The sequence below is a fragment of the Clinocottus analis genome, unplaced genomic scaffold (genome assembly GCF_023055335.1).
Source record: "Clinocottus analis isolate CAN_PGR_092001 unplaced genomic scaffold, fCliAna1.0.p SCAF_13, whole genome shotgun sequence".
NCBI lineage: Eukaryota > Metazoa > Chordata > Actinopteri > Perciformes > Cottidae > Clinocottus > Clinocottus analis.
The window spans coordinates 14,795,089-14,822,500 of NW_027175854.1; the positions used below are offsets into that span (position 1 = coordinate 14,795,089).

Sequence of the window (27,412 nt, forward strand, 5' to 3'; positions counted from 1 at the left end):
TGGTAACTTGTCGGGGTAGTTGTACTTTCTGTTGCTACTTTATAGTGTACTACACCACTAAATCTCACAGATATTGTACTTTTACGAACATGAAATACTGTTGTACTCAATCTACTAAGTGCTGTGAAGTAGTACCAGAAGCAGCAAAGAGCTGAACATTAATACTTTTAGCTGATAATACTTCTGAACTTTATCCACAATAATAACTGTTACATCATCAGCAACGGTTTCTAACGGTGTACAAGTACACGCTTCCAGGTAGAACTTGTGTACTCAAGGATTTAAAGTGCTGCAACAAACTTTTATCCATCTGCAGATTCATAATTACGTCTAGAAATTACAAAAATATGAATAACTAAATAAAATAACTTTCACAAAACAGAGTTCATTTGTATTTTATGATAATATACACACACAATCTTTTCTCAGAATATTAATTGTTTATTTTGCTTCTTGATCACAAACCAGATAGTATGATGTTAAATAAAAACTCAAATATTTACCTGACGCGACGCAGCCCTGATCCATGTGATCACACCACGCTTCTCACACACACACACACACACACACACACACACACACACACACACACACACACACACACACACACACACACACACGGAGCAACAGGGGGCGAGCGGTGGGATGTGACCTCCGGAGCGCAGAGGTCATGGAACAGGAAGTGAGGCGGCGCTTCACAAGCTGTTTGAGCAAAGCGAGCGGAGCGGATGCTCCGTCCTGGAGGCGACGCTCTGTTTGCGAAGGCAGAGGCGCCGAGACGCTAAACAAGCACTGAAACCTGCACGGCATCATGGGACGCCTCAGGACGGTGCGTTCAGGAGCGACCGGGAGGCGGGGAGACGCCGGCGGGCAATCAGAGCGAGAACTTTGGAGCGAGTCACGCACCCTTCAAGCGGGAATATTTATGATTATTATGAATGTTCAGAGCACCTGAGGAGGAACTGTAACCTGTCACACGAGCAGAGACAGTTTGAAGAAGAAGAAAAAAAAAAGAAGCCTGATAATTGTACGATGAACTGTGAACCCCTAAAAGCCCACGGAGAATTCAAAAGTATGTTTTTCTTTTAGCAAACGCCAAAACTGCAAAATGCTTTGAAAACTGTCATTATAGTCAAAGTATCATCTTCCCTGCGGTCCTTGAACACATCAAGTGTGAGAAACACTCAAAAACGATTTTTATATATATATATATATATATATATATATATATATATATATATATATATATATATATATATATATATATATATAAATGAGGTACAGGATCAGATGCATGATGGGTAAACAGCAGCGTCTAAAAACATTTGACTGGTTCATTAAACTTAAGTAAAACTGCTGCCATTAGTCAGGGGTCAGGGTGATCGACTCTGAGCTCCTCCAGTTGTATAGAAGTCTATGCTTTGTGTGTTAAAGCTGCATTCTCTCTCCTGACCACAACGGGGCGACTCCTCTTGTTGTATAGAAGTCTATGCTTTGTGTGTTAAAGCTGCATTCTCTCTCCTGACCACAACGGGGCGACTCCTCTTGTTGTATAGAAGTCTATGCTTCGCGCCAACGAGAAGTGACCAAAACCGGTTCTGTGAGAACCTTCTATATTATTATTATTATAATGCGATATGGTGTTGGGTTATTTGAGGGGATGATATTTTTAAAAAAAACATTAAATTATTATGGTGTTTTTGTTTTGAGATGTTTTCTTAAGTCTTGACGGCCGCAATGTTTAATGTGATGGTTGAGTCTCGCCTTGAACAAATATTACCTCTCCTGTTTTAAAAGGTACATGTTGTACTTTTACTGTGTTACATCTCAGAGTACTTTTACTGTATTACATCTCAGAGGTACATATTGTACTTTTCACTGTACTACACTTTGCATACTCCTGGCCGTGTATTTAAATACTCTTGGCCGTTTACATAAATACTCCAGTCCGTGTACTTAAACACGTCGCTGTGTTGCAGAGAGGAGGTGTGAATCATGACGGGTGGATGAAGGACAGACGGGCGGAGGTCTGGAGGCGGACGGTCTGTTGACAGACGCACCCCCCGGCCTCCGGGAGGAATGTTGCATTCTGGGAAGAAAGCTAGATCTGGGTCTCCGGGGGTTCTTTCGTCTTTCTCTCTCCCTCTCTCTCTCTCTCCCTCTCCCTCTCCCTCTCTCTCTCCCTCTCCCTCTCTCCCTCTCCCCCTCTCCCTCTCTCTCTCTCCCTCTCTCCCTCTCCCTCTCTCCCTCTCCCTCTCTCCCTCTCCCTCTCTCCCTCTCCCTCTCCCTCTCCCTCTCTCCCTCGCTCTCTCATATTCCGGCTTTAATCAATTTCCATCTCTTTCCCCCCTGACGAGCAAAATGCAGCGGTTTCTTTTTTGGCCGGGGTTGCCATGGTAACCCCACAGTTGCTAGGCAACGCGCAAGTCTCCATCATCCATTCCAGAAGTCTGACAGATGGAGAGGGAGAGAAAGAAAAGAGGGAGAGATCGGGAGGGGGAGGAAGAAGAAGAACAAGAGGAGATGGGAGAGGACGAAGGAGAAGTAAAGAGGGAGAGATCAAGAGCGGGGCGAGGTGGGGAAGATGAAGACGAGATGGGAGAGAATGAGAGAGAGGAAGAGGAGGAAGAAGAAGAGGACATAGGGGAGGACGAAGGAGAAAGAAAAGAGAGAGATCAGGGGAGGACACGCGAGAGGAAGAAGATGAGATGGGGAGAGAAAGAAAAAAGAAGAGGAGATGGGGGAGAAGACAAATGAGGAGAGGAAGAAGAGGAGTAGATGCCTGAAGAGTGAAAACAAGAGAGTGACCCTATTTCTGCTAGCTTAAATTAGCTTAGCTTAAATTAGCTTAGCTTAAATTACCGTATGGGAGGGTCAGCAGACCAGGCGAGTTGGAGCGCTAGCTGCCTCGTACTCACAGTATGTTTGAAGCCAATGTCAGAAGTCTCCTTCATGGCCATAAACATGGAGAAGCCTCGCGGTCGTTATTGTTGAAAACATTCACATTAACTAGAAAGTGCTCAAGGTCTTGCTGCTATATTTAGAGCTACAGAAGCCGTTACGCAACGGCCGCCCTGCCTGACCCCGGATCTGTCCGGGGGCGAGGACCGCAACGAGGCTGACGCAGAGACAGAAGGGGCTCCGGACAACGACGACCTGCTACAAAAAAAATAAAAAATACATAGCTGTACTTAATTGTACTGAGCAGAGCCTGAACGCATCACCATGTAACTGAAGTGAACCTCCGCTGGTTCTCCGTTAGCGATTGTGCTTACGTTTCTAGCGCGCCGCCTGTTGGCTCTCCGTTAACGGCGCTGCTAACTTGAGGATACGGTGATGGTTAACAATAATCATATTCGCACACTTGAAATCATTTTATTGTTGCTCGCTGAAGTGAACGTCTTCTTCCTGACCTTGGTTGCCATGACACTCAACGAAGGCTTGTTGAGCCCAAGGACAAAAATTAAAACCCTCCGAGTCAAACTGAAAAGAACCAGATCTCGTTCATTTTTTCGCAAGAAATCTCTCGTTGACGAGTGCAGCCGGAGTCGGGTGAATAAGCCTCGAGGACACGTCCAATTTGGAAATGTGCTGCACATAAAAACAGCTAAAATACCCGTTATGTGCTTTAAAACATTTACTTTTTAACTTTGAAACAGGTTGAATCAAACCAGGATGAACGCCGTAGTACTTGACTTGTGCCATCGGATCACAAATCAACAGGCATGCGTTTGTTTTGCTTAACCCGGGACCCGGTGGTGCGTTCACAGGCGCTGGACAGCTATCCAAAAGAAGCAGCATTTGACATTCAAATAAGTTTAGCCGCTATTTTCCTAAAAGCACCAAGTGGAGCTGCTGGTCCGTTTTGTAATTGATGCTGCATCAATCATGGCTACAACCGCGAGTGCCGCTTTGTTCGTGTTGAGGATATGCCGGGAACCTTAACGCACCATCCCCCCAAGGGGCTGTGTTCTCTGCGTCTCACAAGCAACTGTGAAACTAGAATAAAACGCTTCAGCTGTGATTTAATCTCAATAAACTGATGAAAGCGAAGCCGAAATAACTTCATAAAGATGCAGATTCATCAAAAGTCTGAACTCGTGTTTTTAGAAGTGTGTCAACAAGAAGGCGAGCAGACGACTTTTAAAACGCTAGTTTTCTGAATGGAGTCTGGTTTGACCGGCGCTTCGCTAACGTAGCAGCTGCTCCATCAACAGGCAAAATGACGTCATATGGCCGTTAATATGAGTTATTGAGACAGAGACATACTATATACACGGCAAATATGTTCACTGGCCACACACACACACACACACACACACACAGAAGGAGAATTAACTCGCTCTCTGGTCCCGGGGGGCTGAGATCGGTAAGTAAAGCAAGCAGAAGCCTGCAGGGCCGCCGTCCCCCGGTGCTCTGCTGCGCCACGGCGGCTGCTGGCTCTGTGTGTGTGTGTGTGTGTGTGTGTGTGTGTGTGTGTGTGTGTGTGTGTGACACCACTACAACAACAGATTCATAAGAAAGAAAAATACTTGAAAATAAAGATATTTTCAATGGCTATTTTCCCAAGATTGGTTATTTTGTACACACACCTTCTGAATAGAAACCTTAGACTTCGTTATCACGCCACCTTTTAAGAGGGAGAAGAAGAAGAAACGTTCACTCACCGATCTTCTGGTTGAAGATCTTGTCAAACGTCAGCTCGTCTCTCTCCTCCAGGTATTTCTGCATCACGCTGCGGATGCTGAGGACACAAAGGAAGAGGATTAATACACACACATACATATATATTTACATATAAATATCATTATAGCTCACAGTGAGCTAATCTCATGTCAGCCCTCCTCCTCTGTGATCCTGACCTCGGTTTGGGTCTCTCCCTGCCCCCCCCCCCCCCTCCTCCCCCCACGAGGCCGACAGTCTAGGAGGATGAATCAATTAGCGGCCCCTCCACGGGGCCTATTAACACTCCAGCAGCACCTTGAGTCCCCAAAGGGAGGAGGCCCGGCGAACACCTGCCAAACACCTTGCTGGCGGCGGCGTCCACTGAGCATGGGAAGAGAAGGAAGCCTGAAGAACACAAAGTGACGACAACGAGGACCGCAAGTAGAGAAGAAGCCTTAAATCCAACGATTTGGCCGTCCCCATCTTGTTTTTTTGCGACTAGTGAACGGGAAGTGACCATATAAGGACTGATGATTAATGTAGAGACCTGTCAATCACCTTGTAGCCCCGGCCCTATAGCGTCCTGTGCTTTAAGATCTGTTTCACTATAAATGACAATAATTTACTAAATGAACATCATGCTGTATTGAAGACTTGAAACTAGGGATTGAGACATAAACTCATGTTTACAATGTTTACTGAGGAAATACATGAAGAGAGAGGTCGAGTCATTTATATAGACTTCTATACAACCAGAGGAGTCGCCCCCTTGGTGATCAGGAGACAGAATGCAGCTTCAACACATGAAGCATAGACTTCTATACAACCAGACGAGTTGCCCCCTGATGGTCAGAGAGAATACAGCTTTAACACATGAAGCATGGACTTCTCTCTTCAGAAGAGAGCAACATGCCTGCAGTTGTAAAAAGAGGGAAGTTAAAGTTATTTCAGGACGTAGCAGTCGGATGAACGTCATGGAGTATAAACGGCTGCATGTCAACAGGAATATTTTTAATCCTTTGTGTAAACTGCTTAGTAGGAATTTTGCCTTTTCTGAATATTTTGGGCCTCAGTAGATTTAAGTGCATCATAGTAATTTATTCACATATTAAATTAAAGAATAAAGTGTGATTTGACTATCACAAATGGCTCATTAAATGTTTAAATTGTGCCATTTATATCCATAATATTACTTTAGAGAAATAAAAGGCACAACTCACAGAAACAAATCTTCTTCTGTGACATTCTATATTTCCCAGAGCCAATGTGTTTGGTGCAAACTGGGATTAAACGCAGCCAAAAGAATCCTGGCCAGTCGTCCCAGTTCATATCGTTGATGGGAGAGAGAGCAACGACAGGAACCAGAAGCGAGGAAGTGAACACTTCCTCTTTCAGAGGTCCGTGTGCAGCGCTGCTGAATCATGAGCAGCTGACCACTGGAGCAGAACCTCAGAAACCATGAATACAAATAAATATAAATAAATAATATATTAATTAAAAAAAACATTTAAAAAAATCAAGAATCACATAAATGCACAAAAACAAATAAGTAATTAATTAATAAATCATAATAATAATAAGTAAACTCTTCTGGGCGCTGTATTAAGACATTTAAAACATATTAAAAGTCTAATGTGGTCGGCCGAGAGCAGGTGCAGAAAAAGACCGCTCCGGTTTTATAGAATAAAAGCGTGCAGGTCAGAAATAACATTTTAACACATCTTTCTATAAATAAATAAGACCAGTTACGCCCCAGAAAACTCTGCAGCTTCACACGTCTGCAGCTCACGGGAGCAGATGACCTCCAGAGCGACCCGGCGACAGAGAGGAATAAAGCAATGTAGTTTATCACCAACACTACATTTTACTAGATTATACATGAATGCATCATGAGAATGTTATCATTTACCTTCAGCCAGTACTCATTTTTGCTGAGCAGAGCCTGAACGCATCATTGTGTAACTGAAGGGAACCCCTGCTGGTTTTCCTTTAGCAGTGTTGCTAACGTTACTAGCTCTCCTCCTGCTGGTTCTTCGTTAGCGGTGCTGCTAACATACTCTCCTGTTGGTCTAAACCCTGATTAGGTGTTTACAAAGTCGCATGATCAGAGACTAGAGAAACATCAGGATGTCCTGATCACATGTTTTTAGTGAATATTGAAGGATAAAACTTTATTTACAGCGTGGCGTTAGCGGTAGCCGCGTGACACATGGTTCCCCCTCAAGGGGGCGCTGCATAGACAGGCTGGTGAGCGTGTGTTCGGGTCAGGAAACACAAAGACACCGAGCGTCCTTGATCAAGGCTCCAAAACGCCGTTGTACATTCACGGTCGGATGCAGACGAGACCCACAATGCACTGCTCCTTCCTTTTGGCAGTGGTTGCATAACTCTGCTCTGGTGGGGACCAGCTGTTAGCTCCACCGCTAAACCAGCACCATCAAATCAACACCAGTCTCCTCCCAGGTGACCCGGTTTCAGGAAAATAAACTCCCAGAAGCCACTTCTTCTCCTCTTCTAGGGTCCTCTGACCTTACACAGCTTTGATGCGTTTACTACATACATATTTATAATTAAATATGAAGGATTTTGGTCTGTAGAATATGTATAGTTTTAAGGTTCTTGTTCGCTACAGTATTTACATGTTATGCTTCTTTATATCTGTACAGTACTAAATATCAGAGGGAAATATTGTATTTTACTACATTTAGTTTGACAGCCTCAGTCAGAATAAAAATATTTCAGAGGGATTGCAAACACTAATGTGTACATTATATATATATATATATATATATATATATATATATATATATATATATATATATATATATATATATATATATATATAAATAAAGCATCTATTGTTCTATGAAAATAACAAAAAAAATTGTGACCTGAAACACTTCCACCGTCTCGTTTCAGCTAGTTGGATTTTGAATTCCTAATGGTGAATGCAACATTAGGTTTAAAGGTGATTTGTGTTTTCCGGGTGTGTTTTTTTGTGTGTTTTTCCGGTGTTTTTCGAGTGTTTTCACTGTGTTATTAATTTTTAATGGTGTTTTTATGAGTGTTTTCAGGGTGTTTTGGGGTAAAAAGCAAGAGATGCTTCTCTGCTTCACAGCCGGTTGTGACCTTCTGGGTATAGTGTGTTCCTATAGTTTAAAACGCTTCTTATTCTCTATAATGAACGGTATTATGTCACCAAAAGCTGCTCATGGACAGTGCGTGTCTTTGTGTGTGTCGACTGTAACGACCTCTCACCAAACTTCGAGTCCTAAAGCCAGTCGTGACTTTTGTGAATCGTTGACAGACGTGTCTGTCTGTCTGTCTGTCTATCTATATATATATAAAAACGTATGTAATTATAAGCACGTCTGCAGACTCAGCTTCCCGGCATGCATCCGGTTCTGACGATTCCTCAATAACAGCCAGGTCGTTTGATCCCCTCCCCTCAGCTCACCTCAAATTGCCTCTAAAGTCTCACCTCTCTGCCAGAGGACACTGCCTTGGCTCGTCAGGAATGTGGCAGCACCACGACAGTTCTGAGGCTGCGTCCGGCACGGAGAGCTGGAGAGCTGCAGCACCAAATGCTGAGATGCGAGCACGCTTTCCTTTTCAGCAAAGCATCTTTAAAAATACATTTCTCTGAAGCCCTCATGCGCGTGTGAAGAGACTAAGAAGAAACGCACAAAAGGTCGTGAGATCAGACTCGTAATCGTGAGACGCGACTTGTTAATGCGACTCGTTATCGCGACATGCAACCCATCACCGCGACATGCGACACGTTGTAGCGATACGTGTCTCGTTATCACGATATGCGACCCGTTTAGCCAGGTGCAACTTGTTAACGTGACATGTGGCTCGTTATCGAGACATGAGACTTGTTAACGAGAGTTAGACACAGCTCGTTATCGGCAGGTGCGACTCGTTATGACATGCAGCTTGTTATCGAGACACACGGTTTGTTATCACGACTCATAACGAGACGAGACTCGTTACCGGACTCGATACCGTGACTCGTTATCGTGACTCGTTATCGTGACAACAGTGAGCAGAGAGACGTTAAGTGGATTCCCACACGAGTCCATTAGCCGGATGCTTTTATCTCTGCGGCTCCTGTGGGACCGTGGGCGATAAACATCACGGCTCATATCCAACACAAAGCCTCTCAATGAACCACAGAGAGTCTGCTTTGTTCCCATGGAAACAACCTGCAGGACGCATTAACCTCTGATCCCCAAAACCCACCAGCAGCTTTTCTTTAAACAAAACCGACAAAACTACACCGTTTACCAGCCAGAAGCTGTGAAAACAGTCAATCGTAAATGACAACATTCTCATGGTGCGTTCAGGCTCTGCTCAGTGAACATGAGTACTGGCTGAGGGTAAATGATGACGGACGTCGTAAATATAAGCTAAATAAATTTAAAACGTGGCACCTCCACTATTTCCTACACTAATAAAACTTTAGGACAGTTTAAAAACATGCTGCATATGTAAATTATAGTATTTAGATTTTTTTATAAAAGAAATGATCAAAGAAATTCCCCACACGTAGCTTTACATCATGGGAGCAAAAAGACGCCCTAAAGCTGCTCCTGGTTCAGCGGTTAGCCCGTTAGTGTGAGTCGGTTCCAGCGGCATCAGGTGACCTCGAGGGCTCGAATCCCGGAATAACTCTTGGTCGGTATTTTCACGACCTGGATTCTTAACGAGGAGCAGCAGATCAATTAGCAGCACGCGGCTCACGTGAAGGGACCAACAGCCAAGTGAACGCTAGCCAACACAGCGCTACTGCGCTGCGATTGGCCTGTCTGCTTTTGAGGGGCGGGACTTAGCAAAAAGAGCCAGTTCTGACCGACTGTACTGTATTTATTTATTTTCACCCTAATTTAGATGTGTTGTGTTTACCGATCTCACTTAAATTGTGAATTTAAAAAACATTCCAAAAAGGCTCACTATTAAATAGCCAAACTCTGTCAATCACTGAGAAATAAATATTCCTTCAAAAACATACGTTTAAAAAAGGTAAATACTGATGAAACGAAAACATCTTTTTAAAAACACGCTTTTGCAGCATATTTTATATGCAACAGATCTTACTCTGAATCACATTTACAGCTCAACGACTTAACGATGTTTTATTTTAACTCGACTCCCCAGCAACTGAAAGCGTCGCGTCTCCTCAAGGAAACTCATTTTGTTTTAAACAACGGACACAAAGTGAAACCAATAAACTGCCGGAAGGAAAGAAACCCACACGCACACGCTGCAGAGAAATATATATGTATTTCTGGTTTCGACAGTTAGTCAAACTGGAGAGCGATGGGTTAAAGTAATTTAAATAACTTTAAAGTCTAACTTAACAGGTGATTCAGGAACACGTTAAACTATCTTTACTAATAATTATTAATACTTTCTGCTGATGTACCAACACAACAGTCAGAGAAAATAAATTATTGAATATTTAGAAAGAATGCTTAACCACATCAGCACTTTGAAACGTAGAGAGAGAGAGAGAGAGAGAGAGAGAGAGAGAGAGAGAGAGAGAGAGAGAGAGAGAGAGAGAGAGAGAGAGAGAGAGAGAGAGAAATACACACAGACAGAGAGACAGACACACACACAACGGTGATCATTTGCATAAAACCCAAAGGCGCCCCCTCCCTCCCCTTCAGCAATGTAAAACCAAATAGTTTCACCGCATCCTCTTCAATCAGCCTTTAAATAAATAAATAAAGATCTGGTGAGAAGAGAGGAAGAGAAAAAGAGAGGACGAGAGGAAGACCTGCGTAGCTGCTGAGCCAGAGGGCCGACTACTGTACATGTGGGGAAGAGGAGGTAAAGGGAGGGGTAAAGTAGGGGTATGGGGGGTGTATTAAAGGGGGTAATGGGAGGGTAAATGGGGGGGTATTAAGGCGGGCTAATGTGGGGGTAATGTGTGGGCTGTTAGTCAGATTCTAGATGGGTCTATCAGCTGGAGGAGCGTGGAGAGCTGCACATACAATGTGCAGCTGCATCAAAGGGGGGCGAGGCTACAAGTCCCTGCACCCCTACCCCCCACCCGGAAATGTAAATATGGGGGAGGGGAAGTATTGATTAGGGGGCGGCCCCTATCGTGTTGATCAGGAAGCTACAGTTAGAACTTCTCTGCAAGTTAAAAGCTGTGGAAGAGATATGTTTAGTGAGACTCGTGAAGCTGCAGCTGTTTGTGCACAAACTAACAACAACAACATCAACAACAGAAAGGAGCGCGCCTCCATCTTACAGCACACACGCACACGCGCACACACACACATACACATACACACACGCTCCTACCTGGGCTCCGGCAGGATGATCTTCTTGCTGGCCCGGGCCGCCGGGGTGGACTTGCTCTTCTCCATCGCCATCAGATAGCTGACGTCGGCGAGCACCGCTTCCAGGTCCGCCATCTTTCCACCGGGGACGAGCCGATCGATAATTTAAAAAAAAACAAGAAGGGGAAGGTGGGGGGCGGGGGGGGCGTGTGTGCTGTTGTTGCTATTGTTTTAGGGAATTAAAAATCACAACAAAGTCCTCCTCTGCTGGGGGCGAGCAGCATGAACGGAGGGGAGGAGGGAGGGGGGACCGGCGGCGGGGAGAAGGCGTCGTGTCTCCGGCTGTGTCGCTCCCTCACACTACCATCATTGTGACACAGCAACCATCAAAACATATTATTAATAATAATAATAACAATAATAAAAAAAAGGGCAATTCAAGAGAGCGAGACATACAAAAATAAAGAACTCAATCAGGATCCTCGGCCTTGTAATCCCATTTCAGAGAAGAAGAAAAATTTAAAAAAAAAATGCAGGTTGCTTTTAGAGCAGAAATAAAAAACAATGCAAAAGCAAAGATTCCTTTTCTTCTTCTGCTACTGCTTGTGCTTGGCGTGTGTCGGGAGAAGATGAATGCACCGGGGAGACAGCTGTCAGGGTCCTGCGGGTGTGTGGGGCATCTGTCCGGGCCCCTCTAGATGGAAACGTGGCCCCAGAAAAACACGACTGGTTTGCAGCATGTGCAGCAGGAAGGCGGTTTTACCAGAGGAGCAGAGTGAACATGTGGATCCTGGTGGCTCCTAGTTGATCCTAGTGGATCCTGGAAACCCGGGAATGAAGCAGGGACACGTGCGGCTCTCACCGGGGATAAAAGGAGGCGGTGACAGGTCGGTCAGCAGATCCTCGAGGTATGACTTCCTCCTCCTTAGCGTGTCAGCTGCTGCAGCAGCAACAAGGAGAATAATTAGAATTATCATAATTTTTGGGCATTTTGTGCAGGTTAAATTATGTTTCTGTCGCTGCTTCCGGTTTTTAATTCCTTTAAATAAATCACAATAAAAACATTTACCATTTTTTAACACACACTCTAAAAAGACGTCATTAATCACCTTAAGAGGTTTAGAAGAAGCTAATCGATTAATCACGAGGCAGATCCTTGTTTTAGCTACGAGAGGAGGGAGGAGGGGAAGCGGGGGGATCGATATATTTTTGGGTCCGCCTGCTAGTTAGCCGTCAAGCTAGCTAGCCAGTTAGGCTAACTCCCTAAAAATAAGAGATGATTAATCGATAAATACATCGAGTCCAGGTTATTTAACGGCAGCCGATGTGTGTTGACTAACGTCCCGGTGACGGGCGACCGCGAGGCGCCGCGAGCTGGAGGACTTTAACGGCTCCCCGGGCTCGATTTCAGGTTTTCGTTAACGAGCTAACGGAGTCCGCTTCGTTTATTGGGGAAGTATTTCAGAGACCCCCCCGAAAAACGAAACGTGCAAGAGAGAGGAATACAAAAATAAAATAACGGGTTCAAAAACAAAGAGCGACAGGCAGAAGATAATCCATCGTTTGCTGGTTGAGTTACCCCGATTGTAGAGGGGAGGGGGATCCCTGCTCGCCTGCAGACCCAGCAGAGAGCGACTGACTGCGGGCTGGTGGTGACGCTGATGTCGGTGAAGGTGGTGGGGGAGGAGGAGGGGTGGGGGTCTGTCTTGTCAAAAACTTCTCTTCGGCGTGAAATCGTATTTAAATAACAAGACAACACATTTATGGTGTTTGAAAAAATTAAATAATAATAAAACCACCAGGCTGCAGCCCCTCCGGGACGTCGACGCTTCTTGACTGCAGGAAGAAAAAAAAGAAAAAAAACGAGGGGGGAAGAGACGACCGAGCGAGCGACCGTCTCCTGGCTGCCCGGCTATCCGTGCTGGAGAGCCCTCTCTCTGGCTAAAGCAAGCTGTCCGTCCCGCTGCCTCCCTGGAGCGTCTTGCAGCCGACGCAAGAGTCCGCTCCACTTCCGGTTAAGCTGTCCGTTTTCCAGCTCCAATGTGGCGCATGTTTTCCCAGTTGAAGTACCTCTACTTCGGTGTATTTTTCTGTGTATATATTTATATATATTTGTATATATATATATATAAATATATTTTCGCTAGCACAGCGGCACTGCTTGCTTTGTGGGTCCAACTTCCTCCCACTGCGGCGGGGGAGAGGCTCGTAAAACCCGTAGCGGCTCGCTTGTTTGCTGGAGCCGGACTCTCCAGCGTTTGATTGGCGCCAGAAGAGGCTTCTATTTCTTATTATTATACAGGTTGACTAACTGCATTGTTATGTATTTGATTCAGAAATGAAAGCATACATGTTTCTCTATTCATAACTGCAGTTTTACAACCTGGGAGTTCCCGATTTTTCACATTTAGACCGTTTTGCCAGCGGTGATTTACGACCGTCACGTTGTATATATAGAACTTGATCACAACGACACTTGGTCTCTTGTTTACGGCAGTTATTGTTTACACATTTAATGTGACTGAGTATGGATCCCTGATAATCAATGTTAACCGCTCAGTGGCTCCATTTCCTGCAGGAGGCCCCGATGGGCTGCAGGTTTCTGTGGAGGCATGGCACCGCCTCCTGGCCGGTAAAGGTACCGCAGGATCAGGTAAATTATCGATCAGACCCAGCAGGACCAGACCCAGAAGGACCACGCTGATGCACAAGCTCACGTTCAGATCCTTTACACCAGTAACTCCTCTGCAGCTCTCTTGATAACTGATCCATCAGATGTTTGCACCAACACTGAAATCAGGATATTTTTTATTCAAGATCTTTTTATTGGAATAGAAAAGTATTATATCAATAATCAAGAAAAATAACAAGCAGATTGAATCTCATGAATATAATCTGTAGTTGTTGCATCATCGCCAGTAAGAACACCACCATTTATAAATCTATATAATCTATAATACCTTTCTTAATTAATGTCTTAATCTTAATGTTTAGTTTGTAAAATCACAACATTTTTAGATTTGTGAATGTACAATTTCTGATTGTACAAAAAGTACAATATTTAACAGGACAAGGTCGTGTAGAAGTACCTCGTACGTGTACTTTGGTACAATACTAATAAATGTGTCTGAAGTATAATAAAATAAATACCTGTGTTCAGACTTTCCTCTGGTCTTCATGATACGTTCTCTTCTTGCAGAGTTTATGAAACTCAAGAATCGAAAAGTAAACTTTTTACATTTTTATTTTTATTTTAGAACTGTAATAGAAGTATTTCTTTATTTTTAGGGTTTAAAATAAAAATATTTGGTAAACTTTGACCTAAATACAATATATATGCGGAAAAGGTTTTAAAGATGACGAGGACGAGGAAGATGACGAGGACGAGGAAGATGACGAGGACGTGGACGAGGACGATGACGAGGAGGACGAGTACGAGATGAGGGTGAGGAGGTAGACGAGGATGTGCACGAGGACGAGGATGAGGATGTGGATGAGGACGAGATGAGGAAGTGGACGTTGATGTTCTTTTTCTTCTTCTTGGTCTTGTCTGACGTGGACGAGGACGTGGACAGGACAAGGACGAGACGAGGACGTGGAGGAGGATGTGGACGTGGACGAGGACGTGGATAAGACGAGGACAAGGACAAGGACAAGGACAAGGACGAGGACGTGGACATGGACGAGACGAGGACGTGGACAAGGATGAGGACGATGACAAGACGAGGACGGGGACGTGGACGAGGGCGAGACGAGGACGCAGATGAGACGAGACGAGGATGTAGTCAAGGACGTGACGATGACGAGACGAGGACGTGGACGAGGACAAGGACGTGGATGAGGACGTGGACGAGGATGAGACGAGGACGAGGACGAGGATGTGGATGAAGACGAGACGAGGACGCAGACGAGACGAGGACGTAGTCGAGGACGTAGTCGAGGACGCGACGATGACGAGACGAGGACGTGGACGTGGACGAGGACGAGGACGTGGATGAGGACGTGGACGAAGATGAGACGAGGACGAGGACAAGGACGTGGACGAGGACGACATATATACACATATATATATATGTATATATATATATATATATATATATATATATATATATATATATATATATATATATATATATATATAAATATATATATATATATATATATATATATATATATATATATATATATATAGATATATATGTATAATATATTTTAACCTTGGAATTGAAATTATCAATTAAATGATATTTACTTTACCTGCAACACGTTTATTTTCTTTAATCTATTTATTCATTTTAGATGAACTACTCCAGGATAACTTGTTGCTCTTAATTCATTTTAAATTCATTTTATTTTCCAGTTTGCTTTGTTGGAGTTTCTATCAGGTATTTAGTTATTCATAATTGTTTGTTTTGGCTTATCATTTAGTCTTTAAACCTGCAATATTCGCACGGTGACGTCTTCAAGCGTCTGGTCGTGTTTGACCAACAGAACCCAAAAGTATCAAAACTTAAAATCACATTAAAGAGAAATGAAGAAGCTCTTTTCTCTAGAATTCAAATTATTTAAATAATTATTTTATATGTTTTTTTCAGCTTTTAAGTAAATAATTAGTGTTTTTTGTGTGTGTTTGAGTGTGTTTGATAACTGTGCTGCAATAGGAATATAGATATAAAGCATCATAACTTGCTGTGGAAATTAAAGTAAATCACACCACACAAAGGACCATGTGGGTTTAAGAAAGACAGTTTATTCAGCACGGGGTCAGAGGTGGAGGGTCAGGAAGGTACGGGGGTCTTTGGGGTTCTTCGGGGGTCTTGGGGCTCGTTACTGCTGAATGCGGCGGATGGACTGGATCTGAGGGGTCTGGCAGTGGGAGCCGAACTCCCGGAAGTGTTTGAACTCCCCACAGTGACGGTCACACTCCATGATGTACTGGAAGCCGCGGTACCCCGGGTACTGGTAGCACACAAACCTGTAGGGAGGGGGAAGGGTTATGTTGTGGCACCATCATCATCATCATCATCATGACATTATTGTGTTGGTGAAGAAGAGGAACAGCACTCACGCTCCGGACTGGACCTTCAGGGATCCGACCTCGTTGTTGCACCAGCCCATGGCCTGCAGGGACGGGTAGTCGTCGCTGAGCTCGCCCTTACGGCTCAGGAAGTTCTCCCGCTCGTAGATGGTCATGCGGCACTCCCTGTGGTTCTGCAGGCGGAGAACACACACAAGGGAACTTAAGACAAGGTTCTCTGCGCTCATGTTGAACCTGGAACGGTCATGGAACTTTCAAATGGTTATTTCCAGGCCTGGGGAAAACACAGATTTTCCTATATGTTTGATCGTGGCATTTTTGTTTAAAGTCATGGAAATTTAGTTAAAATTATGGAAATTTGGTTAAAATTATGGAAATTTGGTGAAAATTGTGGAAATTTGGTGAAAAGTCACGGAAACCCATTGGTCAGAGTGTGCATGAACCCTGCACGAGCTGCCGTGTCTGCTTTATCCCGCACAGAGTCGTGTCCCTGAAGCACTCACCGCGCAGGCGATGGGCCTGAAGGAGGTCATCCTCTCGATGTGGTACGCGTTGCTGCCGCCGAAGGCGTCGCACTGCGGGTACTCGCCGCGCTCCAGCACGAACTGCTGGCCCTGGTAGGAAGCGTGCTCGTATCCCACCCAGCTGCAGAGAACAACAACAACACAACCAGACGTTAGAGAACACCAACTCCCTCCCTCTCCGTGAGCACCTCGTCACGCGGTGGGACTCACGCTCCGCTCTCCACGCGCATGGAGCGCACGGTCTCGAAACCGAACTCCATCACGTTGCAGCACTCGGAGGTGAACTCATGGCGGCGGCCCTGGAAGCACTCCTCGTCGAACACGATGATCTGAGGGGAAGGGAAAGTTATTATTATAAATCAAGCATTCTGATTGGTTCAAAGTGAGTCCCAGGGTGTTCTGTATTGGGCCATACAGTACTGTATTGATACAGCACTGCCTCGCGTACCTTATTGCTTAAATAATAACTAGTGGAGTTGTAGTTTAGAGGTTTATGTTGTGTTGTATATGTACTTATTTACATCACTACAAAGATGCAGGACACAATGACACTCTTTATTTAATTAAGAGACTCTGCTGGTCTCAGAGGACTTTATGAGTATGTGTGAGGTAAAGAGTGTCATTCTGTGTGTGTGTGTGTGTGTGTGTGTGTGTGTGTGTGTGTGTGTGTGTTTGTGTTTGTGTTTTTCATCTGCAGACTCACCTTCCAGTGGCCGGAGAACTTGGTGCAATGGTGAGTCATCTTGGCTGGAAAGAGAAGAGGGCGAAGGACGAAGAGGAAGAGTAAAGTTTAGAGCGGAAAACATGAAACAGCTCAGCAGGAGGTAAAGAGTGTCATTCTGTGTGTGTGTGTGTGTGTGTGTGTGTGTTTTAGAAAAGCCAGAATGAATAACTTCTATATTTAGTTCTTGCATGAAGAAGAAGAAGGAGGTCAGAGAATTCTTCATCTTTTTGGGCCCCTGTTTTTTTCTTGGGGGGGTGGGGTGGACAGGGAGGATTTGTGTGTGTGTGTGTGTGTCTCCCGGGTCGGGTGCTCACCTTGCTGGTGTCCGTTGGGTCGTCCTGTGAGAGTGAGATGAACAACGCGCCCCCACCCTTTTAAAGCCTCCCCTGGCAGGGGGCCACGGCCGAAAGCCCCGGGTCAGCAGAGGGGAGTGGTCTCTCTCTCTCTCTCTCTCTCTCTCTCTCTCTCTCTCTCTCTCTCTCTCTCTCTCTCTCTCTGTCTCTCTCTCTTTGTGCCGTCCTGACAATAGGGTGCTAATCTGTGGACGGCGGCAGAAGTGCAGACGCTAGGTTATCTGTGGACGAGGACACAGAGACGCCGTTCATTATTATATAATATTGTGTCCTGCATCTCTGTATTGATGTAAACAAGTATATGTGTATACAACACAACATAAACCACAAAACTATAATGTCATTAGCTATTATTTATGCAATAAGGTACGCGAGGCAGTGCTGTATCGCCAATAATGTGAATTCCTTTAATATCAGAGTTTTTTTCATTTGAATGTAAAAGAATAAAATCTGCTTCTGTAAGTTCAAAACATTTTCCTTGCTGAAAGATAAATATTGATTTACTGTGAATCTGTGCCAAAGCCGAAGGTTAGAGGAAAGGTCACAGGGTCAGCTGTATACGTATATAAACATTCTTCTTCATGGTCAATAAATACTATGAAAACAACAAAACTACCAACAACTATTGTGTCAAATATTCCCCCAACAAATGTTCTATTTACTGCTGTTTAAAAGTTATAATACATAATAAAACTGTATTCAAGTAGCAACTTAAAAAAAGAGATTACAAAGTGCTTTGATGAAGAAGAGAAATATATAAAGCAGGAAAAGTAATTAAATTATAGAGTAATAAAAAAGTATAAATGATAAAACAATAAACTACAAACTAGAATTTTTTAAAAATATATATAAATCATTTTATACACATGCGCAGCTGAGAACCAGTAACTCACCATTTACAGCTAAAACCCAAAATGTCTGCAGCAGATTTCTGGCACAGAATCCAACGGGAAGCTCACGGATTACACTCAGCGGCACATATCAAACATGCTTTAATCCAAAATGCTTCCACAGTGGAAATAATCACAGCAAAGGTGACATAATCCAGATTTATTCCAGACTTAATCCAGACTTAATCCAGGCGGTAGTCCAATAACTAACATTACCATCAACAACCTTTATTTCAGTTATTTCCCAGCGGTGATTTAATTATGGAACTGTGATGGTTAATATTTATTAGCTTCAAACATTGAATCGATATATATTTATGGATGAAGATGGAAAGAAACCAAATATTCCTTTTAAAAATTAGGAATCTACTTAATTGGCAATAAAACTTTTGCTTTGAGTCTCACCCGGTCTGGTGCGACCATTAGCTTACAGTGGCTAACGTTAGCTAAAGCTCTGGTGTGACCATTAGCTTACAGTGGCTAACATCAGCTAAAGCTCTGGTGCGACCATTAGCTTGCAGTGGCTAATGTTCGCTAAAGCTCGGGTGTGACCATTAGTTCATGGTGGCTCATCTTAGCTGATGCTACCGAGCACTACGTGGATGTTACTGGTTGTCAGGTTGCATTCCTTGTGAAGTTCCCTGGAAGTCGGGTTTCAGACTCCACCAACCCCGCACTCAGAATCCAAGATGGCTGCCAGACAGTACTGACCAACTCCTATCTTCAACATGTCGCTAACGGTTCTCAAACATAACATAGATATTACTGAATGGCCAGAGTTGTATGTAACGTTACACTGCAAGTTAGCATTTTAACATTATGTTAGCTTGTTTTAAAGGAAGAGTTCTACATTTCTTTCAGGGAAATATACTTATTTACGCGAGTTATTTGAACCCTTTTCTTGTTGACTTGTCGGGACAAGGTAAACACAGGTTTAATCAAGCGAATTAGTTTTGGAGATTGAGACATAAAAATATGTTTACATTGTTTACTGAGGGAATTCATCAAGAGAAAAGTAGAGTCACTTATATAGACTTCTATACCACCAGAGGAGTCACCCCCTGACAAGAAACGGTTTCTTTGCCTCAACCTTTTAGGTTAATTAAAACTCAAATGAATCCCACTTCACTCGTGCGTTCCTCAGAAGGTTTAAACTCCGACATGAAGAGTAAGAACAAGACACACTTTCACCGTTTATTTCCAGTTTCTTCATGTTTCAGATGAACGGCTGATTTAAAAATCTTTGTTTCCAGAGAGCGTGTTCCCCATGTAGGTGACACAGAGACGGGATTACCTCTTTGTGCCCTCTGAACCTTTGCATAGCTCGTCTCTACATGCCCAACACATGGGGGTGGGAGGGGTTGGGGGGGGTAAAACGCCGGCTCAGGGGTTTCCTTTGACAGCAAAACGCTTACGGCCGCGGCCAGAGGCAGCCGACGGCGCTTCCAGGCCCTGCGATGACCCGCTTGGCTTTGGCGCGGGCCGACTGTGATGACGGGGAGCTTTCCTTTGTGCCGGGAGCCGCCGCGCTCGGCCTCTGCCAGACTATAAAAAGCTGGGGGTCGAGCGTTGAAGGCACCAGCACGACCAGCCTCCCACACGGCACTGCACAAGCTGTACTCACGCAGGTAAGGACACATGGACGCACTCACCTGAGCACCCGGCTCCAGGTAGACGTCCAGCCCCCCCCCCCCCACTCCCGCCCACCACCCCCTCCAAATAAACCTCATGAGCACATGAGCCCTCTGACCACGACACCTCCCTGTCTCCCAACCAGACTCTCCTGAAGCCCCTCGCCATGTCTCAGACCGCCAAGTCCGCCTCCAGCCAGGGCACCGATGCCAAGGACAAGGGCGCCCCGGCTCCTGCCGCCTCCAGCAAGGCCACCAAGACCGGAGAGCCCGGCATGGGATCCTACAGAGTGAGTGCCGCAGATGTTTTATTTAAAGTGACAGTTTCCTCTCCCGTCGGTTCATCTGCCTGTTTTTAACAAAAAGTAGATCCGGTTAAAAAAAAAAAGCAGGACCAATGGTCTTCAATGTGAGTGAGCTTTCACACAGGTTATGTTGCGTAATGTAGTTTCATTTTGTTTGAATTCATTATGAAGCGGCTTCAGCAGTTGGTGGAACAAGAAGTATTCAGAGTATTTACTTGGTAGTAGTCGTAGTAATAGTGCAGTAGCAATGCTACTCAAAATACTCAAAGTTAAACTGTTTTAATTATTAATGGATCCATTCAATTGATGCACGTGAATGCTGTTAAGTTGAAGTTAAATACTTTATATGTTATATTATATGTTATGTAATGCAACTAGAGCGGTTTATTTATGTTTTAAACTCTACAATTGAAACTCCACATTTAGAACTCTACATTTAGAACTCTACATTTAGAACTCCACATTAAAAACTCTACGTTTAGCCGTGTTCTGTGAGGCCTCGTAACCTGTTAAAACGCTCCTCTCTGCAGATCATGATGTTCGACCAGGAGAACTTCCAGGGACGCATGGTGGAGGTGCAGAACGAGTGCATGAACGTGTGCGACCGCGGCATGGACCGTGTGCGCAGCATCATCGTGGAGTGCGGCCCGTAAGTGGACACGAGGACTCGGGATCGCGGCCCCTCGCCTCACCGCCGTGTCTCACTCTAACCCTCTCTCTCCTGTCCTCCCCTCCTGTGCCCCCCCCGTGCCCGGCGGACCCCCTCCTCCAGCTTCGTTGCCTTCGAGCAGACGAACTTCCGTGGGGAGATGTTCATCCTGGAGAAGGGAGAGTATCCTCGCTGGGACACCTGGAGCAACTCCTACCGCAGCGACTGCCTCATGTCCCTCAGGCCCATCCGCATGGTACAGACATAACAAGCTGCTATAGAGCTCTGTAAAACATATGCTTCCGTTCAACAAGACCTCATACACCCTTTAGGGAGGGAGACACTCTGTGGTGGAAGGCATGGATTTAATAAGAATAACTATACAAAACCTCAAAAAAACTGATATTCAAAATTGTCAAAATATCTCAGATGTAAATAGTAAAAATGTGTCCATTATAATTCCTCAGAGGACGCATTAAAATGTACTTTTGTGCAGCGTTTGGGAAGCTGGTAGATGTTTTGGCGTTTTACTTCATAATGGAACTATTAGTGGAACCATTGAAATAGATCCCGAGTAGTTTTCTGTGCATGAAGTTGTGTTTGCTCCCCTCAGAGTCTGTTGTTCTGACATTATAAACATATCGTCGCTCCTCTGCTCCACCCTGCAGGACAGCATGGAGCACAAGATCTGCCTGTACGAGCTCTCCGACTTCAAGGGCAACAAGATGGAGATCCAGGAGGACGACGTGCCCACCCTCTGGGCGCACGGCTTCTGTGACCGAGTGGGCAGCGTGAGGGTCCCTGGAGGAGCGTGAGTACACCTTAAGCTGCATATATATGTTTATATACATGTACAAGTATATCTGGAGGCTCTGCTCTGGTCGCAACTGCAGGCCTGCAGGGTTCCACCACACGCTCGCTGTTCAGGAAAAGTCTTCTTTGTTGGTCGACAAATGTGTATTTTTAGATATTTTTTTAACGACTTCCAGAGTCTCACAGTGAATTACACAGCTGGTTCCCTGTCATTGTTCCTCAAGATGTGTGGAACTCTGAGGGAGGAATGGACTTTACTGTTCCAAAAGATAGTGGTAGGGTTCAGACACCTAGAGGGTCTCCGAAAGTTCCACTAAGACCTCCTCAATGACCTCCAGAACCTCTTAGGCACCCATAGAACCTCCTCAATGACAGATATGACCACTTTAGGGACCTGCAGAACCTCCTCAGTAACCTTGTGTCTCCCTCAGGTGGGTGGGATACCAGTACCCCGGCTACAGAGGCTACCAGTACCTGTTTGAGTGCGGTGACTACAGACACTACAACGACTTCAGCGCCTTCCAGCCTCAGATCCAGTCCATGCGCCGCATCAGGGACATGCAGTTCCACCAGAGAGGGTGCTTCACCTTCACCTCCGCCAGCAAGTGAATGACACCCGCTGCCATGCACCCCCTGTCCCCACTTTTTCTCCAAACCCTTCCCCAAATCCTCCATCAGCGCTCCATCCCGAAGGAAAGACAGATTGAGAGCCGACACACACGGGACGACATCCACTGACTTTTTATGGTGCTAAAAACAATAAACACGTGAAAAACCTGACACTGCCTGATGACCTTTGTTCTGCAGAGTGTTGGTGGTGTTGAACATATTATTTTGATATATTTACTGTAATAATACATAAAAACTCATTTTAGGATGTTCGCAGTATAATTACAGACTCACCAAGTATAAATATGGGATATTATGTATGGTCCAACTGTTTTATTCCACTTTAAGGACCCTTAGAACCACCTCAATGACAACTAGAGCCTCTTTAGGGACCATTAGAACCTCCTCAATGACAACTAGAACCACTTTAAGGACCTTTAGAACCTCATTAATGACACCTAGAACCTCTTGAACGTCTCCTCGGACCACCATAATGATCATTAAAACCTCATTAGGGATCCATAGGACCTTTTTTAATGACAAGTAAAACCTCTTTAGGGACCTGTATAACTTCCTCAATAACAACTAGAACCTCTTTAGGGGCCTGTAGATACAGCAGGGGAATTTAAAGATACAGCAATGTACAGTAAATGGGGATTTTAATATTTAATAACATAACAATAATACAATCATTGCATTCTTAAATATAACTAATATTTCTATAATATGACAATACTACAACATGCTATTGAAAAGCACAGTTTGCCATGAAGCAGTTGTTAATAAGCAGATTGTGACCTTTAGGTTCACTTCATATCGTAGGAAAACATCCAACCAGTTTAGATAAATCCCACCTGCAGGTGGCAGGAGTTCAGCCCTCTGGATGACAACTGCTGTAAACTCTACTTGAGGAACGAGAAGAACATGTTTGCCACTGCTGGCTCTCATTCTTTGCCCCCACCTTCCCTGGAGTCCATCATTTCCGACGGCACGTGAAGGCGGCAGCGTGCTTCATAACAGCGTGTAGCCGTAGAGGAGAGGAGAGCAGAAGAGAGGAGCTATGGCTGCTCTGTTCACTGCGAGGAGAGGTGAGGACACACGCGAGGACACTGCCGCTGTAACAAAACTCTCAAACTGTAGTTAAATGTGGATAAACACTGCAAACACCAGCATTATGAAACCAACTTAGCTCCTCGGCTAAATTAGGTAACTAGCTAGCCAGCCGGCTAGTTCCGATCAATAACTCGATTATTAGCTGTCGATTCATGATCGATGAGGATTAGTATTGTCCACAAACAGTCGGAAATGCTGTTGTTTGTGTAAGCGGGTTTTTAAACGGCTACACTGAGAGGAAGGTGACTGATGATGAGGAGGACCTTTCACCCAAATTGCATATGGCTAACTAGTGGTGCGTTCAAGGACCCAGTAAAGTCGATGTAGAATGAGAAATAAAATATACGAGACAAAAAGATGATTTAAAGTAAACTAAATACAAATGAAAGGAGAGACTGCGAAGAAACAAAGAAGTAAATTTAACAAAATGTAATATTCATTCCTCGTCAGCCTGTCCAAATATATTGAGCAAATAGAGTTTAAACACATAAAACTTTATTAAATGTGAAGTCTCTGCCAGGAAAGATATAGTTAATGATTTCATGGTTGGGCACAAACTTGTTTGTAATGTTTAACCTATAGTCTGTTACAGTGAGATAACATCTGTTTCATTGAATCAACACCTGCAGAGAAAGGAGGAGTTTATATTTTATTTAATGAATCTCTTCAATGCAAACGAACGTCTTTTGGTCATTTTACTTTCTTTGAATATGTCAAAGATGTTGTTGTTTCACTGCCATCGATGCTAACCTGTTTGCTGATATAAAACAAACATGCCATGCCGTACTCATAAAATACTTCACTGTAAAACCTTCTTTTGCACCTTTCACTCTGCCATCCGACTCTTTTATTTGTTTGTGTGTTTGTTTGTTTGTTTGTCTCCTGCAGCGCTCGGCTCGTGTCTATCTGCACGTAGACGTCTGTCGTCGCTGGCCGAGCTGCCGGAGACGCATCAGCTGCTGAGAGACACATGCAGAGACTTCGCTGACCGGGAACTGATCCCCATCGCAGGCCAGCTGGACAAAGAGCACAAGTACCCTGCTGAACAGGTACACACACACACACACACACACACACACACACACACACACACACACACACACACACACACACACACACACACACACTCACACTCACTCCCTGGTCCCTGGTGTACTGGCTGGGTGCAGATCCGGGCCCTGGGCTCGATGGGCGTGATGGCCATCGAGGTTCCGGAGCATCTGGGCGGAGCCGGCATGGACTACCTGGCCTACAGCCTGGTGATGGAGGAGATCAGCCGCGGCTGCGCCAGCACCGGGGTGGTGGTGTCCGTCAACAACGTGAGTAGAACCACACGCAGAACCCGCTCTGTTCTTTCTCTGGCATGCGGCTCTCTTACATGGTTCTCTAACCTGCGGTTGTCCCTCAGTCGCTCTACATCGGGCCGATAATGAAGTTTGGCACCGAGGAGCAGAAGAAGAAATGGATCACTCCGTTTACCACTGGAGAGAAGGTGGGATGTTTCTGTCTCAGTGAACCAGGTAACACACACACACACACACACACACACACACAGTGAGACATTTAAACACACACACATCCATGCCCCCTACAGCTAAGTGACCTCTGACAGAGAGATATAGACACACACGCAGACACACATACATAGAGACACACGTAGAGACAGACACATACAGAGACAGACATAGACACACGAACAGACACAAAGTGAGACATGGACACACACACACACCCGTGCCCTCTAACCTCTATGATCTCTGTGACCTCTAGGTAACGGCAGTGACGCGGGCGCGGCCTCCACCACGGCCCGACAGGACGGGGACGAGTGGGTTCTGAACGGAACCAAAGCGTGGATCACCAACAGCTGGGACGCTGCGGCCGCCGTTGTGTTCGCCACCACGGACAGGACGCTCAAGCACAAGGCACGCCGCCATCTTGTTTTGCTCTTATTCTGAAACGCCGCCATCGACTCCTCGCGTCGCTGATGCACTTTATTTTGAAACTCCAGGGCATCAGCGCTTTCCTGGTCCCGATGACGCACCCGGGAGTGTCTCTAGGGAAGAAGGAGGACAAGCTGGGCATCAGAGCCTCGTCCACCGCCAACGTCATCCTGGAGGACTGCCGGGTCCCTCTGGACCACATGCTGGGGCCGAGGGGGGCCGGCTTCAAGATCGCCATGGTGGGTTAGTGCTGACTGTGACACGGAGACACACAGAGACGCACACAAGGGGGGAGGGGCCGGCTTCAAGATCGCCATGGTGGGTATACACAAGTAATTGTGTTTGTGTGTCCAGCAAACCCTGGACAGTGGGCGTATCGGCGTGGCCGCTCAGGCCCTCGGCATCGCTCAGGCATCTCTCGAATGTGCCGCCGACTACGCGCACAAACGCACAGCGTTCGGAGCGGCGATCGGAAAACTGCAGGCCATACAGGTGACACGCCCCTTTTGTACTTCAGGTGACACACCCCTTTGCACTTCAGGTGACACCCCCCCTTATACAACAGGTGACACGCCCCCTTAATTCTACATGTGCCACGCCCCCTTATACTACACTGTACTTCATCTTCTCCTCTTCTTTCTAGTATAATATAATAGTAGTATAACAGTACTATAATATAATAGTACCACAGTACTGAAGGTCTGTTCTCACCTGTAGTTCAAGCTGGCTGACATGTCCGTGGCGGTGGAGAGCGCCCGCCTGCTCACCTGGAAGGCGTCTCTTCTTCGAGATGCAGGGAAGCCCTTTACCAAGGTACGTTCCATTCCTCCACCTGCCGGGCTGCAGAGGAGTATTACTCACTGTGTGTGTGTCTGCAGGAAGCAGCCATGGCCAAACTGTCGGCGTCTGAAGCCGCCACGTTCTGCTCTCATCAGGTAACCGCCGAGTCCTCCAGTTAACTTTATATTTACTTGTTAATTCATTTATTTGACATTCAGTCCCTTCTCCTCCTCCAGGCCATCCAGGTTCTAGGCGGGATGGGCTACGTGTCCGACATGCCGGCCGAGCGGCACTACCGCGACGCTCGCATCACGGAGATCTACGAGGGAACCAGCGAGATCCAGAGGTTGGTCATCGGGGGCCAGGTGCTGAAGGAGTACCAGATGTAGGCCAGGTGGGACACCACCTGGAGGATTTAATTAACTTTAACGCAAAGAGGAAAAACGTCAAACTTGTTGAAAGCGCCAGTTCACTATATTTGGATAATTTGCTAAATATTTGCACTTAAAAGCAATAAATTCAAACAATGTATTGTTGCACTTCTATAAAGCTGATAAACAATATTCAAGAGTTAAAAGATGTATTTGTTGCTAGTAAACGTCCATACAGCAGAATTAAAGTGATGCAGTCACAGCTGTCTCACGTCCAGTGGATGAACCGATCAATAATCATTAATCGTTCTGCATACTTCTAAATTTGATAGTTTGCCAAAACACCGTGAGTGATCTTCACGCTGTGATCTGTGAATGTTTAACGTTCCTGTGAGCGTTCCACCAGCAGAGGGCGCCGCAGCGCCACCGTGTGGTGAGCTGCTGTGTGACTGCAGGTTTAGTGACATGACATTCTGGAGCTGTGAGTTTATTCTCTGAAGGTCTCTTGTGCCTCCACAACGTGTACATATGTTTATGTAATTTAATGTGAGCAAATGATAATAAAAACACAACGACGGAACATATTGTGATGGATTTTATTTCAACATTTAAAACTAAAATTTGTGAATTAAACCCAGTTTATTTAAATTTATCTGACTTTATGAACTTTTCTTTTGTTTTCAGTGTTGTAATACTCGTGTTGGCCACTAGAGG

The 27,412-nt window shown here is 45.1% G+C and overlaps 4 protein-coding genes across 7 annotated transcripts in view; 2 read left to right on the forward strand and 2 right to left on the reverse strand.

Moving 5' to 3' along the window:
* The window catches only part of grk3 (G protein-coupled receptor kinase 3), a 33,380-nt gene extending 20,220 nt beyond the window's left edge, over positions 1 to 13,160 (reverse strand). The window contains exons 1-3 of one of the 3 annotated variants that reach the window (XM_068573469.1): positions 12,538 to 13,160; positions 10,981 to 11,895; positions 4,668 to 4,744 (exon numbers count right to left, since the gene is read on the reverse strand). In XM_068573469.1, the coding sequence (XP_068429570.1) occupies positions 4,668 to 4,744; positions 10,981 to 11,093 (190 nt within the window). In that variant the 5' untranslated portion in view covers positions 11,094 to 11,895; positions 12,538 to 13,160. Of the gene's footprint in view, positions 1 to 4,667; positions 4,745 to 10,980; positions 11,899 to 12,067 lie in introns of all 3 variants that reach the window. The other 2 variants (XM_068573467.1, XM_068573468.1) reach the window with 2 other exon arrangements.
* Positions 13,161 to 15,725: 2,565 nt separating this feature from the next.
* Positions 15,726 to 17,262, reverse strand: cryba4 (crystallin, beta A4). The gene is made up of 5 exons (XM_068574230.1): positions 17,224 to 17,262; positions 16,731 to 16,849; positions 16,500 to 16,641; positions 16,027 to 16,169; positions 15,726 to 15,933 (listed from the first exon to the last, which is right to left on the reverse strand). The coding sequence occupies exons 1-5, from the start codon at positions 17,260 to 17,262 to the stop codon at positions 15,786 to 15,788; spliced, it is 591 nt and encodes a 196-aa protein (XP_068430331.1). The 3' UTR covers positions 15,726 to 15,785.
* Positions 16,514 to 22,602, forward strand: crybb1 (crystallin, beta B1). Of its 2 annotated transcripts, XM_068574311.1 has the most exons (7): positions 16,514 to 16,799; positions 17,218 to 17,344; positions 20,265 to 20,408; positions 20,954 to 21,072; positions 21,196 to 21,328; positions 21,741 to 21,883; positions 22,317 to 22,602. In XM_068574311.1, the coding sequence occupies exons 3-7, from the start codon at positions 20,286 to 20,288 to the stop codon at positions 22,492 to 22,494; spliced, it is 696 nt and encodes a 231-aa protein (XP_068430412.1). In that variant the 5' UTR covers positions 16,514 to 16,799; positions 17,218 to 17,344; positions 20,265 to 20,285; the 3' UTR covers positions 22,495 to 22,602. The 2 variants fall into 2 exon arrangements, with proteins under 2 accessions (XP_068430412.1, XP_068430411.1); XM_068574310.1 differs by lacking the exons at positions 16,514 to 16,799; positions 17,218 to 17,344 and adding an exon at positions 19,990 to 20,115.
* An 878-nt stretch (positions 22,603 to 23,480) lies between these two features.
* acads (acyl-CoA dehydrogenase short chain) lies at positions 23,481 to 27,278 on the forward strand. Its single transcript, XM_068574239.1, has 10 exons — positions 23,481 to 23,582; positions 24,496 to 24,656; positions 24,777 to 24,926; positions 25,016 to 25,127; positions 25,378 to 25,529; positions 25,616 to 25,786; positions 25,902 to 26,039; positions 26,265 to 26,360; positions 26,426 to 26,482; positions 26,564 to 27,278. The coding sequence occupies exons 1-10, from the start codon at positions 23,555 to 23,557 to the stop codon at positions 26,714 to 26,716; spliced, it is 1,218 nt and encodes a 405-aa protein (XP_068430340.1). The 5' UTR covers positions 23,481 to 23,554; the 3' UTR covers positions 26,717 to 27,278.
* The last annotated feature ends 134 nt before the right edge of the window (positions 27,279 to 27,412 follow it).

Bases quoted from the DNA above. Each gene is read 5' to 3' on its own strand.
- acads (XM_068574239.1), top strand. From the start codon at position 23,555: ATGGCTGCTCTGTTCACTGCGAGGAGAG. The intron at 24,927-25,015 runs GTGAGTAGAACC...GTTGTCCCTCAG, and splicing joins TGGTGGTGTCCGTCAACAAC to TCGCTCTACATCGGGCCGAT. The intron at 25,128-25,377 runs GTAACACACACA...TGTGACCTCTAG, and splicing joins TTTCTGTCTCAGTGAACCAG to GTAACGGCAGTGACGCGGGC.
- cryba4 (XM_068574230.1), bottom strand. From the start codon at position 17,262: ATGACTCACCATTGCACCAAGTTCTCCGGCCACTGGAAG. The intron at 16,850-17,223 runs GTGAGTCTGCAG...CCTTCCCCTCAG, and splicing joins AGTTCTCCGGCCACTGGAAG to ATCATCGTGTTCGACGAGGA. The intron at 16,170-16,499 runs GTGAGTGCTTCA...CTCCGCCTGCAG, and splicing joins TCAGGCCCATCGCCTGCGCG to AACCACAGGGAGTGCCGCAT.
- crybb1 (XM_068574311.1), top strand. From the start codon at position 20,286: ATGTCTCAGACCGCCAAGTCCGCCTCCAGCCAGGGCACCGATGCCAAG. The intron at 20,409-20,953 runs GTGAGTGCCGCA...TCCTCTCTGCAG, and splicing joins CCGGCATGGGATCCTACAGA to ATCATGATGTTCGACCAGGA. The intron at 21,884-22,316 runs GTGAGTACACCT...TGTCTCCCTCAG, and splicing joins GTGAGGGTCCCTGGAGGAGC to GTGGGTGGGATACCAGTACC.